Source organism: Stylophora pistillata, chromosome 11, assembly GCF_964205215.1.
Source record: "Stylophora pistillata chromosome 11, jaStyPist1.2, whole genome shotgun sequence".
In the NCBI taxonomy this organism is placed as follows: Eukaryota; Metazoa; Cnidaria; class Anthozoa; order Scleractinia; family Pocilloporidae; genus Stylophora; species Stylophora pistillata.
Window position 1 is genome coordinate 30,526,403 of NC_142529.1, and position 14,310 is coordinate 30,540,712.

The 14,310-nt window shown below is 37.3% G+C and overlaps 1 protein-coding gene and 1 pseudogene across 8 annotated transcripts in view; both read left to right on the plus strand.

Moving 5' to 3' along the window:
* LOC148721134 (uncharacterized) overlaps positions 1-5,142 on the plus strand; it is a 91,159-nt gene extending 86,017 nt beyond the window's left edge. Inside the window, exons 1-5 of one of the 7 annotated variants that reach the window (XR_015993211.1) lie at positions 108-1,303; positions 2,306-2,411; positions 3,522-3,562; positions 4,126-4,178; positions 4,756-5,142. Coding sequence is in view for 4 of the 7 variants with exons in the window: in XM_088738516.1 (XP_088594642.1) it covers positions 2,308-2,411; positions 4,126-4,178; positions 4,756-4,925 (327 nt within the window). In the remaining 3 variants the exon portion in view is untranslated. Of the gene's footprint in view, positions 1-107; positions 1,309-2,305; positions 2,412-3,521; positions 3,563-4,125; positions 4,179-4,755 lie in introns of those variants that run through there. The other 6 variants (XR_015993213.1, XR_015993212.1, XM_088738516.1 and 3 more) reach the window with 6 other exon arrangements.
* A 3,783-nt stretch (positions 5,143-8,925) lies between these two features.
* On the plus strand, positions 8,926-12,590 carry LOC148721139 (uncharacterized; annotated as a pseudogene). The gene is made up of 3 exons (XR_015992959.1): positions 8,926-9,062; positions 10,091-10,153; positions 11,297-12,590. The product of XR_015992959.1 is annotated as an uncharacterized LOC148721139 (transcript).
* The last annotated feature ends 1,720 nt before the right edge of the window (positions 12,591-14,310 follow it).

Genomic DNA, 14,310 nt, shown 5'->3' on the forward strand with positions numbered 1-14,310 from the left:
TAATTTCTTTCTCGCGACCTTCTTCACTCTTTTTCACGTGTTTGCCGAGTACTCACTTTTCACGTATTTGAGTTAACTGAAAAAGCTCGGTCCAGATACGTACAGTTACTATAACAAGTCTGTAAAACATTTCAAGTATATGGCGCTTAGATAGACTCCAGTGTTTTATTCATCTTTAAAGCCCTGGTCAAACGGCGCATGATAGTCGATGATAGTTGATGATAGTTGAAGCGCGCGCTTCCGTTTGACCACCAACTATCATGCACTATCATCGACTATCACCAACTATCATTCATTTTGAGTTTGTTCAAATTCTTCATGATAGTCGATGATAGTTTGTTTCGTTTGACCACGCGTATGATAGTTCATGATAGTTTTTGGTCAGCTGTTTTCCCCGAAAATCGGCGAGCTCGTTTAAAATGGTCATCAAAGCTCCTCGCGTGGCTCAGCTTTAGCTTCAGAAATTCGTTTTTATACGCAAGATAGTCATGAGAAAGAAAATATTGAAAACCAAGAATCTGGAGAAAGCGTCAACTCGCAGGAATTCGAGGAGACACCGCCGAAAAAACAGCGTTTCACTAAACGTTCAACGGCGAGATGAAGTAATGACCTGATATTACGTCTAATAGACGTACATTCCTCCAACAAGTCGATTACTAGTAAGCAAGCTGCCGCCCTCTTTCGTCGTAAATTCATACTTCAACAAGTTTGTTTGTCTCACGCGAAGCCATGTTGGTGTTCACATTTTACGCGGAAAGAGCCTGGAACTAACTGCTAGCGTGACTTTGCTCGCGCGACTGCCGGTGAATTATCATCAACTATCACGAACTTTTTTGGCCGTTTGACCATGCGAATGATAGTTAACAACTGTAGCGTTGCAGTTGTGTCTTCCGTTGCAGTTATGTCCTCACAACTAATAACCAATAGAATGTGGTTTTATTTCTTCCAATCAAAAGGCGTTGTGAACGTGTCTCTTGCTTGTCACTTCCCAACTAGGGGAGGGACGCAATGCAAAAATATTAATTTTAAGAAGATCGTTAAGATTTCCGCGCTCGAAGGTTAAGAATTTCACGGGATACCCTTGTTTCATGAGCTATCCTAGGTGTCGTTTGGGACACTTTGGATTGGTGAAAGATTAAGATTCTGGTTGCGTTTTTAAGTGCGAATTATTGGCGAAATTTTCTTCGATACGTTGGAAAGCTTAGGCAGACCAGAATTTGACGTTGCCTCGTGGCTTCGATTCCCTTATTAGTTTGGAGTGCGTTGGTGATCGAAGTTATGCTTTTCTATCGGAACTAGTACGGTAAGGTAAGGTTTCGGTTGCACTTCATGCTAGTATTTTTGTCAAATTGAAATATTACAACCATATTCAAAGATCGCGTTCAAGTTTCGGGCTAAATACTGTCAGATGTATACCGATAAAGCGTCCGAGTAACTACTAACCTGGATTCATTGAATCCTTCTGTGTCGAGGGATGATTTTTTATTATTATTATTTTGTTTGGGACATGCAAAACTAGATGATACATAATTAAAAAACGAGACAGATCTCCGTGTTTCAATGACCGAAAATTTGTAATTTTCTTCCAGCCTCATTATAAAATTATTATGTTGCATGTAGCAATCTCATAGTGTCTACATTGATAGTTATTATGGAGACAATTGAAGACATGTATTCATTGTAATTGTATGGGACTACGCAAAAATTCAACCTCTGGTATGGTTGATGTCAAACATCATATATCCTGGAAAGTTAACTCACAAACTGTTGACACGTATGATGAAGATCTGGTATCTTTTATAAAGGATAGGGTGCTCTCTCCCATGCTCTCCAGCAAGAAACAGTTGGGTTACAATGCATTAAATCATTCTCTTTGCTCGCCCAGAAGAGGACAGATTTGCAGCAAAATTACTCTTCACTTAATAATATGTGCTTTTTCATTGAAATCAGTGGCTGACGTAAGCCACTTTCTTTCTTATGATCTATTTAGAATAAAACCCTTTGAACTAAATCATAAGGAATATGATAATAATATGCAGGTTATATGTTACCACGCTTTACATACTTTTTCAACTTATGTGTTTCAAATATTGAAATGAAATAAATACTAATTCATGCACAATTGAATACTTAATTCAGTAGAGACTGTTGCCTATTATTAGCAATTATTGCTCCTACATGTGTTAGCAAGAACTTGGTCTTGTTGGCTTTCATTGTGAGCCTTTGGTGATCCATATATTAGGGGAGACACTCGCTGCAACGAAAATACTAATCTTTTCACCCTTACTTAATTTCATTCATACAGGCATGGATGACAACCAGCAGCAAAGCAAAGTAAACAAAAGTGCCAATGAGGTGGTAAGCTCCATTGTAAACATTTTCTTGGAAAATTATGCACTAGCTATAAAAAGGTAAATGTTGTGATTAATTTTTGTCCTTGGTGTAAGCATAATTTTCCTTTGGTTTTGTTAATGATATGAATGAAAATGCATTCTGTGTAAAGAAAGATAAAATATATCTCCTAGAGTGTAAGTTATGATGAGATGATGTGTCACCATCAATTTGGCCTCTATTAAAAGTAAAAGAATTAAACTAAGGATGAAACTGAACCACAGCATACCTATACTAAACCCTCATTTTAATTGTATCAATATTGTTATTTTTTGGTGTTCACCCAATAGATTCAATCCACTGACAGACAAAGATGGCACCTGTACATTTTACCATTACTCTTAGGATAAGGCACATGTAGAAAGCAATATTTCACAAAACAACAACGTATGCAAGGTTTAAATTTTTCAGACCTTTACTGCTTGTTTTTATGAGTGGTTCCAGGATTTTCTAGCACAAAGAGTTCTGGTTGAGTGTAGCAGTCGCCATATTTTTCAGTATGATGGTTTCACAGTAACTGTTGTATGAAGTAATGTACCCTTCTCCAATATTAATTTTACAAACTTGTCACTGACAAAGAGCTAGTTCATGATTAGACACTGATCATTTCATTGATTGCCATATTTATTAATAGAGGAATTGTGGGTTGTGTGTGCTTTTAAAGGCAGTAAATGGAGCTACGTTATTGGTGGGAACATGGCAACGAGAAAAACATGAATAAATGAGTGGAATGAAAAGCGTTCGTTGATCCCTGTGGGATTTAGACTGCCGGTTTGAAAGATGAGCTTTTGTTCAAGATTTTTACGGCTCTATTCGCTCTGACGAAGGGCTAACGCTCGAAACGTCAGCTTTTGTAATCGTCACGGTGGCCAATTTACCATTTCAACTTTGTTGATATATCCAAATTATTACAAAATTAAAAGCAAAGAAAAGTGAAAAAAATTGGAGATTAACAGGATGGTATCAAAGACTTGTATAATTTTTTTTTTTGCAGGGGGGTAGTTTTTTATTTTTGAATCAGAGTTTTAGCCTAAGTATGTCTAAGTTTCTACACTTGTTGTTTAGTCTTGTGATTTCTTACTTTAAGAAGTAACTAAAGGTAAAATTTTTTGAATTTTTTTTTATTACAGCCACTTGAGTCTAAATGGAAAGTAAACACAAAATAATGATGGTAAGGAACAAATTGCTTGCACTATAAATTATTGAAAGTAGTCTGCACTCTCCATATTTGTTATTTTTAATTGACATGCTTTGCACAGGCGTTGTGTAATAAGTGTGAATAAGACTGTGCAGCGAATTAGCTCGTGCTGCAGCATCCCATATCCAATAAATTCAATTTAGAAGACCCTTCGATCATTTCACTCCTTATTGGATCTTGACACGTCCTTAAAAGAAAAGTTGCTTGAGACATATTTTTATCGTAAACATTTATGAAGCTTTCTTCAGATATATAGTTTTCTAAGATTTTAGTGAAACTACCGTAGTGTGCAAACAATTTTTTTCCCGAAGGACACCCGCAAAAGTGGGAAGTAACCTTGAGCTTGTGGCATGCGATTAAGTCATATCATAAATCTGCCCTAAAAACGAAAAATTTACATTACTTTTCTAAATTGAAATGAATGCTTTGATACACAGTGGCTTTAGCCTCTGCATATCCTCTTATGTTTTTCTCTGAATACCTGGGAGCCGAGCAAACTGGTAACCACCCATATTCTCTCGTTCTCTTTCAAATAGGATTGTTGATCAATTTTTGCTGAGTACCATGGCTCAAGATGGAGGACCACATGGTGAGATAAACTAATTTCTGCTCTGCCATCCTGAGAGGGTTTCTCATACTTTCAGAATAGAACAGAATTTTGGCTAACCTGACAACTCAACAGGAAATCGTCCCTTTTAAATTGAATGTGCTAAGGGAGTTCTTGAAGTTGCTTTGAGGTTTATCACCTATCATGAAATAAAACCAGTGAACAAGGCTGTTATGAATTACACACAACTTCAGATGAGGGTGTCTAGCATAGTGAAGTACTGGTGCATTTCATCCCTGAGAAGCAATCAAACTACTGTTTTCTCACTTATAACATTACTTAAAAATTAATAATCAGCGACTTAGGTGTCAGGCATATCAAAGAATATTGGCACGGAAAGAGGTACTCTCCCTAATGGTTCATGTGCACATTCTAGGGTGAACGTTATTGTATCTCTAGTATGAACATTGGTAGTGATATTTTTGACAAAGGCCATCATTGGACGGCCATGTTTACGGATTTTGAAGGAAGTATTAAACCACAGAGGCTCAGGGCTAAACAGCTTTGTAAAATGTCGTATATTGCTGTTACTAAGTGATACATATCTTATGTTTTGAAGAGCATGTGATTAACATGCACTGGCTGGAACAAGAAATAGTTATGGAAGAGCAGCTGGAAAGAGGAAGAGAAGAACAAAGAAAAAGGGAGGAGCAAACGAAAAGAGAGAAACAAAGAAAGGGAGAAGATCATTTTTCCGACACATACCTATACTTAAGTTATCCCTTTTAAAATTTTCAACCTATATATCTATGTCACACAGTAATTCCTCTTTTTTTCAAATATGTGAAATCATAATCACTTGGAAAACTACTCTATCAGGGACATAAATTTAATGTATATTGTTTCTTTTTTTCTTTTTAAGTGAGGTTAATGGTCTTGTTTATAATAGGACAGCCATATTAGTACGTCAATGTCATCGGAAGACATTAAATATTTGGAAGAGGAACTTAAAACTTGTCCTTTGCTTACATAGATTTTTCTTTTGTGAAGCCCTACTAAGTGACTCTTGATGTCATGTTAAGTCCTCCTTCGGTTCCACAAGTAAATAGGCAGCACGTTGGAATGGGACGACAGTAGTTCATCCTAAATCACCAAGGGCTTCTTTTGCAATGCACCCTTCAATTATTCTGTTACAAGAGCCTCTACGAAGACGTTCACTTTGCTTGTCCAGCAAAGATAAATCAATAGTTTGCCGTCAATATATGCACTTGCATTTGTGTATACAGCGAATTCTGGGAAAATTTCTCATTGCCTGAAGACATTTTTGACGCTAAATTGACTTAAGTTCCAGGGGTGTGAATAATATGCAGACCCTTTTCAACAATCAGAACATCACAGTGGTGAAACATAACACCAAAACTTGCATACTGATAAATATTTTATGGGGAAGGCTACATTCTCTTTTCCAGCAAAATAATCTCGTCAAACTAAGTGATATTTGTCGAATAATCCTAAGGCTTTGTGCGGGGGATCCTACAAAGTACCGGCTAAAATTATTGACTTCACCCGGGGATAGCCTTCCGACAACTACCCCCCGACCCAAAGTTTTCTTACGCGAATTAAGGGTGCACTTCCAGCGATCTAACTTACAACTGCAGTATATCTGTTTATCCCTATTTCCATGTTTTGAGTGCTTTCGAAAATCACAACAATTTCACAGCTCGTACTCAGCATGTGCAATACATCCAAACTTGACATATCCATTATTAACTGCTTTTTCCATTTTTCACTGAATGTGGAAATTCTCGAAAAAAGGGAATAAATTCTGACAATTTATCCAGCAATTAGAATATATCCTAACATGCCAAATCCAATCTTCACCCCAATTTTCCACTTCTCGATCAACTCTAGAAACACGGGGTTAATTATAACAATTCATCCTACAAGTGGATAATATCATAACTTTTCCATATCCAATCTTTACCCCGATTTGTTCAATTAACTGTAGAAAAACGGGAATCGTGACAATTCGATCGGTTAACATCATGACTTGCCGTGTCCAATCGTTACCCCTACTTTCCATTTGTTCAACGAGTCCCGAGAAAGCCGCGATAAGTTCTGACAATTCATCACGCAAGTGGAATATAACCTTAGTTGCCATATCAAATCTTTACCCTAATTTTCCATTTTGCTTTTCGTTTATTAGAGACAATTAAGGTAAAATCTGACAATTAATTCCACATGTGGGATATGCCAAAAATGGGTAAAATCGGACAATTCATCCGGCAAATGAAACATATTCCAACTTGTTGTGTGTAATCTTTGCCCGATTTTTCATTATTTTCAGAGAATTCTAAAAAAAAGAAAACAATTCATGTCATAAAAAGAATATATTCCAACGCGCTGATTGAATTATAACTCAGTACATCCCTGATTTTCCGTTTTTTCTAATAAATTCCGAAAAAACGGGGTTAATTCTGAAAACTCACCCCATAAGTAGAATACATTCTAAGTTTCCATATCCAATCTTGAACCCGGTCTTCTATTTTTATTTCAATGAATTCCAGAAAAAAAAGGGGACGGTAAGTTATGAGAATTTATACCGTAAGCGGAGTATATCCTAAGTTATCATATCCAATCTTTACCCCAATTTTCGAATTCCTTTTTTTTTTTTTAATGAATCAATTCCAGAAAAACAGGACACACTCTGACAATTCATGCTACAAGGGGATAATACCCGAAGTTCCCAAATGCCATCTCTGCTTCGATGTTCCAATTTTTTTTTTAAGTGAACTCTAGAGAACAGGGGTAAATTCTTAGAATTAATACCGCAAGTGGAATATAACCTACGTTGTCATGTCAAATCTTTCCTGATTTTCCTTTTTTAATGAATTGATTCTAGAAAAACGGGGTAAACTCTGAGAATTCATGCTACAAGCGGATAATACCCGTAGTTCCCTTATGCCATCTTGCTCCTGATTTTGGAATTTTTTTCAAGGAATTATAGAAAAACAGGGAAAATTCTAGTAACTCATCCTCCAAGTCGAATATATTCCATTGACTTGCCACATCTAATCTACTTTACCCCGATTTTCCATTTTTTCAATGAGTAGAAAAACGGGACTCCCACTGACTCGTCATATTCAATCTTTACCCGATTTTCCATTTCTTTTTTCAATAAATTCTGGAAAAACCGAGTAAATTCTGAGGATTCACGCTACAAGTGGATAAGACTCTAAGTTCCCATATGCCATCTTTACCCCGATTTTCCATTTCTTTTATCAGCGGTGAATTCTACGATTAGCGTTAATCGTTAGCCCCTTAAAATAAAGCAATACGCAAATAGCTTAATTGTAATTAGGAGTTTTTTAATACGCCGGCCCGCTTTCAGTTATTGTTAAATAATTAACTTCTATAGAAATTAAAAACTTAGACACAACGCGCTATGTAATGTACCGTTCCTCTTTAATTGTAATCATTCCCTAAAGAAGTCTTAATTGGGGTCGAAACGCGTCCGAAATAAATGAGAAGCTTACAACTATATATAATTATATGGGGAAGAAAGGCGATGAGGACAGGGTGTGAAGGCGTCGAAAAGCTCGGTTTTCCAAATTTTGCTACATATACTTGGAGTCGGTTTCTACACTTTCACTAACAAATTCTTCGGTTTTCGGCTTTCCGGCTCTCTTTTGCTGCCAGCATTGAGAGGCCAGCTGGAAATTTCCGAATGAACTCTGGAATGGACTCAGGACTGGCGTCTAGACAAACTGACTATTGAGAGCATTATGTAAGCTGTTTCGTTAAGTCAAACTCAAGGCAAATTAAAGGAAGTAATGTTAATCAAAACAAAAATATAAGTGGAAACCATTATGGCATCTACAACGAGTTTCATGCGCAAAAATACATGCACACTTGACATCGATAACGTGCGCGCGAAAACATACAAACGGAATAAAGCGCCGCCTGAAAATACTTGGCAACGGTTGTCAAGTAGATATCTACAAAATCAATCAGAAAACAGCATGGTGATCGGTTAAAAGTGCAAAAATCTTTCATAAAAAAGGGCATACTTGTTTTTATTACACGACTCGGGCAGTCAGAGGGCCAATAACTAAAATCAACCAATCAAAATGCTCTGTTGCCGGTCCGATATTCTCCAAGTATTGGACCGGGCACTGTCCCGAATGGTCCCGAATGATACCGCACTTGTGTCCCTCTGAACTTCAGTCGTATAATAAATCTCTTATTAACCAAGCTTGCTCGGGGCCGTACTGGAAGAATATTGGCCCTCGGTCTTTTTTGTACGGACCTCGCTGCGCTCGGTCCGTACTGTCAAGACCTCGAGCCGATATTCTCCCAGCACGGCCCTCGCGCTTGGTTAATAAGATATATTTATTCCATGGGTGAGTACATTATCAGACCATGAACTAAACTTGTGCACACTGGCTTTACGGTAAATTTGTGCACACTTCACTCCTTTTCAGTTGAAAGGAGTCACCCCTAAAAGCGAAGTGATTTCTATCTTCTGATAATTATTTCAGTTCAGTCTCTGGGAATATCATCCACATGGTGAGACGCCTGCACGTGCGCTGTTTGACCTCACCTCGGTTCCATTCAGGAACATGCGATAAAAGTTTAGACCTACCCCTGTCGGAATTAAGTTAATGGGGTCGATCAAGCTCACCTGATGCATCCAGCATTCGGTTGGCTATAGCTGCTTCATTCCCTGATGCTAGGTTTTCCTGCCTCAACATGTACTTCCACGTTTTGACATAACCGCAAATTGCTAATGTATGTTTTGATTGCTCTTCTCGTGGTCAAAGAGGCCCACGGAGCAAGGAACATTGTCAATGGAGTAGAGATGTCGTTAACACTTTACCATGATGCTTGGCTGGTCATGATAGCTATCATAAGGAAAGGCAAAAGGTATGGCTATACAGTACAGAATGTCAGATTGTCAACTCATTTGTAAATATAATTACACTTAAGTATAGTATAACACATCTTAATCCACTTCACCCTTTCACTCACATGACTGACCAAGACAGAATTTCTCCCTAGAATTTCAATACAATATGGAACAGACAAGTAATGAGAATACAGAAAAGTATGAATAAGGAATCATCACTTGATACAATACCCAATTCTCAAAGCTAACATCACAAAAATTGTATGGCAGACAGTGAAAAGAATTACTAATGAGTTCTTGGGAGCAAAAGGGCTAAGTAGGTGACAGATGTGGACACCTAATGGTTATTGTACTGGCCTCTGTGTTGAGAGGTCTGTGTTTGAAATCTGGCTGGGTCACTGTGTTGTGTTCTTTGAGCAAGACACTTCACTGTCACAGTACCTCTGGAGTACTAGTAGTGAATGGGAACTGGCAAATTGTCATGGAAGCCTCATGAAATGCTGGAGTTGACCTTGTGATGAACTGGGATCTTATCCAGAGGGGAGTAGTACTACTTATAGTTGCTTCTACCTTTGGAATCTGAGATAAGCTGCGGCTGGATGAGCCATTTGGCTCAAGTACTGTCTTTGTTATTAACCTTTTACCACTCATCCCTTTAACTGCCATGATCTGATTCTTAATTCTCCTCTCTAGCTGCTACACATTTCCTTGTAAATTAGTTATAAGACTTTGGTGTTACATCAAGATAACAACTTCTGCCTGATAAGTTTGAGTATTCTCACTACCTGTTTGGTGGATAATTTGTGGATATTATAGGGAAATGTTACTTGTTCATCATGTCTGGGAGTTAATAAGTACATCCTTGGATGCTCTGAGAAAAAAGACAATCAGGGCTTCAAAATGTTGCTCAGAATTGCATACAACACTACTTTTTGGGACCACTCTCACCTAGATGATTAGACGACATGATAAATTAATTTATGCAATTTCTTTTTTCATTTATCAATCCATTTATTACTTCAGGAGCTAGTAGTTGACTCTTAAGACCAGTAGTTCTGTTTGCTCAAGGAAAAGTGGATGCTGTAAATGAAGCACTGTACCCTTCATTGTAAGTTAACCTTATTTTAATAACTATTATTGTTTTGCACCTGATCCTGGAAAGAGGTTAGGGGGGTATATTTAGAGGAAGTGGGTAGTGATTGAAGGGGCTAGGCATATTTTTTTTTTCTTCCTTGTATTCTTTTAACTTTCTTTTGAGTGGTTTTGTGCAGTGCGAGTGGTATTCAATTTTATAAAAAAACTAAAACTTTTGCGACTTTACTGCTCCTTAGTGCGCTCCCATTTTTGTTATTGCTCCCAGCTATGGACACCTCAGTCTAGTATTAGTAATTTACTCTTAGTAGAAAGGGTACAGAGAAGAGCCACACGTTTTATTGTTAGAAGTCGTACCCTATCCTATAAGGATCATCTTCTTGGGCTTAAACCATTACCACTTATCTAATGGTTGGAGTATTTAGATCTCATATTTTTCTTTAAATGTCTTCATGGACATATAGATCTAACCCAACCTTTTGAAAACTATTTTTCACCTGTTTCCAGTCAGACTCGCCTAGGATGCTCAGCTTTTACCTTTAAACAAAATATGAGCAAAACATCCACTTTTTGAGACTTTTACTTAATTAGAATTATTCCCTTATGGAACAATATTCCAGTTGATGCTAGGCAGTCGGAGTCCCTTGGCTCTTTTAAGTGCAAGCTTAAGGATTTTTACTTTAACAGACTCTTAAATGTCTTTGAAGGTGAAAATTATCGCACTTTTAAAATAATGTGTCCTAAATGTCATTGGATAAATACCCACTCGGTCTGTAGCTGTTAGATTCTAGTTTTTGTCTTCTTTTTGTGTAAGTGTATTAGATTTAGGGGATAGAGGGGATAGGGGAGATAGGATGCTTATTTTTTTTTCTCCTTTTTTAAGAGGGTTGGGTTGGTATTTAAACCTAGTAGGGGACTTATGTCCCATTGTTTATATAACAATAGTTTGTACAAATCCTCAAATAAATAAATAAACACCGGTGAGTGTGAGAACTGGGAGGAGGGGGGGTTGGGATGGGTTTGTGCTCTTGCCTTACTTTCCTTTATCCCATCTCCCTCCTTATCTTTGCCCAGATACCACATTGTCCTCTTCTCCTCCCCCGGCAGTGGAAGTGCTTGTAAGTGAATGCACTGATTGTCAAGTTTTGACCTTTTTCAGTGTCACCAAACTATCCATTTTTGGAAGTGTTCTCTTCATTGTGGTACAGAACTGAAGAACATGGCTGCCTTCACTTCAGCTGAAGTTCTTCTCAGCTGATAACTTGTGTGGGAGCATTTCTTCAGGTCCTCATGCACCTCAGTAACACAAGTGATCCTTTTACCTATGTAGAGAAAGCTGTTGTTGTTGTTCTTATTAGAGAACCAGCTGAAAAGGCAGATACTTCATTCAGATGCTGAGAAGAATAAAAGGCTCTTGTGAGCAAACTCGTGAATGCAGTAGATAGGCTTCCAGCCGTGGAAGTGTATGTTTTGTTAGCAGAGGGATACATACAGGTAGAGGTGCTAGAACATACGGCTGAAAAGTGTCTCAAAAGGATCTGTTTTAGAGTATTTGAGTTACTTTGCATATTCCTATTCGCAGGACGCCCATGATAAGAAGCTGTTCAATGTTGCGCATTCGATCGTTCTACTCTTGTTTGCTGTTTGATTCTTGTGTTGTACCAGTGTTACCTTTACGGGAGGGGGACTAACGGGATGCTCGTCGAAAATTTTGAAATTTATTCCAGAACGATACCAATGTTGGCGTGGGTCACGCATTCTTTTCACCCCTAAGAGAAAAATCTGGGTTAAAAATGAATTTTTTACCCATGTTTCTTTGCATGCAACCCTAAATGAAACCTTAATCGCTGAAAATGTTGGCGCTTTTTCCTGAAATCCCTAAGCGAGACCAAAATCTGAAATCTACACCCCTAAGTGAGAGGACGGGTATCCCCGTTTGTTTCCTATGGGAGTCCTACCCTCGGGATTGATTTTTCTTCAAAGACGGTCCTTGTTTAAGAGGAAACGAGGGAAATGAGGTGATTCAAGTGAGCATAGGGCGTTACCCATGCACAGATTTTTGCTCTAGTGATTATCAGTTCTTCATTTTCCGAGTGGCTGTAGAATCCGTGTTCCTTAGTGCCAACCGATTTTCAAGTATCCTCGATCAACAGTGATTGCGTTGGAAAACGAAATGCGAGTTTTATATTCGTTTTAACTGCAAATGAACATTTCATATCGATAACATGGGACCTCATTGAAAAAGAAAGCAAAAACATGTAATTAAAAAAAATTAAGTACCAAATATTTCGACAAGTAACTTTTGTTTGCATTCCATGTGGATATGGTCAAATCTGTTGTAACCAGCCAGTTTCTTCCCTGTCACACTACACAGTAATTCAATTTCTCCCATTGCTCTTGGGAAGCAACCAGGTTAATGCAACCTGACTAGATAATAAAAAGACTGAGTTGGATATTTTATGATAATTTATGAGTTGTTCCAAAAGTATTCATTTTCCTCCAATAGGAGGTTTTTAGGGTTTGAACTGACCTTCCCCCCATCAAATCTTAGGTTAGCTTGAAACTTTCCTATTAGGGTTTTGAGAACCCCCTCTTCATCACAATTTACAATGATCTTTCATGGGTAAGGAGGGGGGAGGGGGAAGGGAAGAGGGGGGGAGGGTGTGAGAAGGGTATCTTTTGGAAACCAGCAAATAGATGTTCAGCTCAAATACTGTGTTAACACAATGTTTGAATTTTTCATTGATTGTTCAATAAATATTGATTGTTATAGAACATTTAATTTTTAATTTTTTATAACCCTGAAGTTTACCAATGAATGAAAAAAATATACATCAAAATATTTGGCTTTGTAAAGTCAATGTTACAACAGAGTATCAGTAATAATTTTTCAAAGGATAATGGAAGTTGTATAAATACATAATTATAGAGTATTTCGTATCTAAACCTTTAATGCTCATTCACAGAGCTCTTTCTTTGTTTATGCATGTATATATCTGTCCTAAATGACTAACTGATGAAAACATGTAGGCTTGTGACATACAAGAGTGTAGATTTTGTGTGATCTTCCACTGTACACTGTGCCAAGGTATACTGTTCTGTATCTGATAAAACTCTTCAACACCCTCAGTGATGTATTGGCCATAAAAAGAATTATATCGTGGAAGGATGAAGTATGTTAGTTCACCATCAGCACAGCTTATAATTAAGGTAAAAAAATATGTAAAATATGGCTCATGTTAAGTTTAGTCATTGCAGGATGTTGGTATTTCAGGTATTCAAATTTGTTTATGTGTCCAAGTTTCAGTGTTACAGTTTTGAACAAAACCTCACTGTATTTAATAGATGCCCTTGTATACAGGTATGCCATCAACATGTACTCCTTGTTGGGAATATAACAGATTAGATGCATGGTTTACAATGTAGTTGTACCAGCTATAGGTGTGATAAATCAACTTGTGAGGCTGTTACAATGCAGTCATTATTGACGGCTGTGGTGGTAGGTTGGTGAAATACACACTGTATCAAACAGCCTTGTCAAAGCAGACTTTGTAACCATATTAGGTAGCAAAGAACAGCTGGTCTTGTGGACTGGAATTGTCTATCAGATGTGCATGGTATTCGGTACCCTTGGTTATCCATCTGCCATAGCGAGTACAGTTCCGTTTTGCATGAATCCACAAACCAAAATTAATCAATGGCACCAAGAGAGGTACATGTGCTGTAGATATATCATGTAGATACAAAAAAAAAAAAAAAAAAAAAAAAAAACCTGAAAATTGTAGAAAAAAGATATCCACTTTCAAATGACTGAATAATATTTAAAAATTTACTCTTAACATTGCATCAAGGCAGAATTAAAAAAATAATTTAATAACTAACCTTGGTCAAAATGAATGTCTCAAGGCTATTTTTTCTTTGTTGACATCATTAACACAGTTTAACACAATAAAAAATCTAAGTAATAGTAAGTTTAAATAATTATTCATTAAACTGCCGGTCTGAGTTAGTGTAGCAATTAGCAAGTATTAGTAAGTTTAAATAAATTTTATTCAACTGCTGGTTAAAGAGCTAGTGTAGCAATTAGCCTTATAGAGAAATATCACAAAATAATAATTATGGTCTTCAGTGTGCTTCCAGAAATTGAAAATCTTAGAATGTTGCTGGCTATAA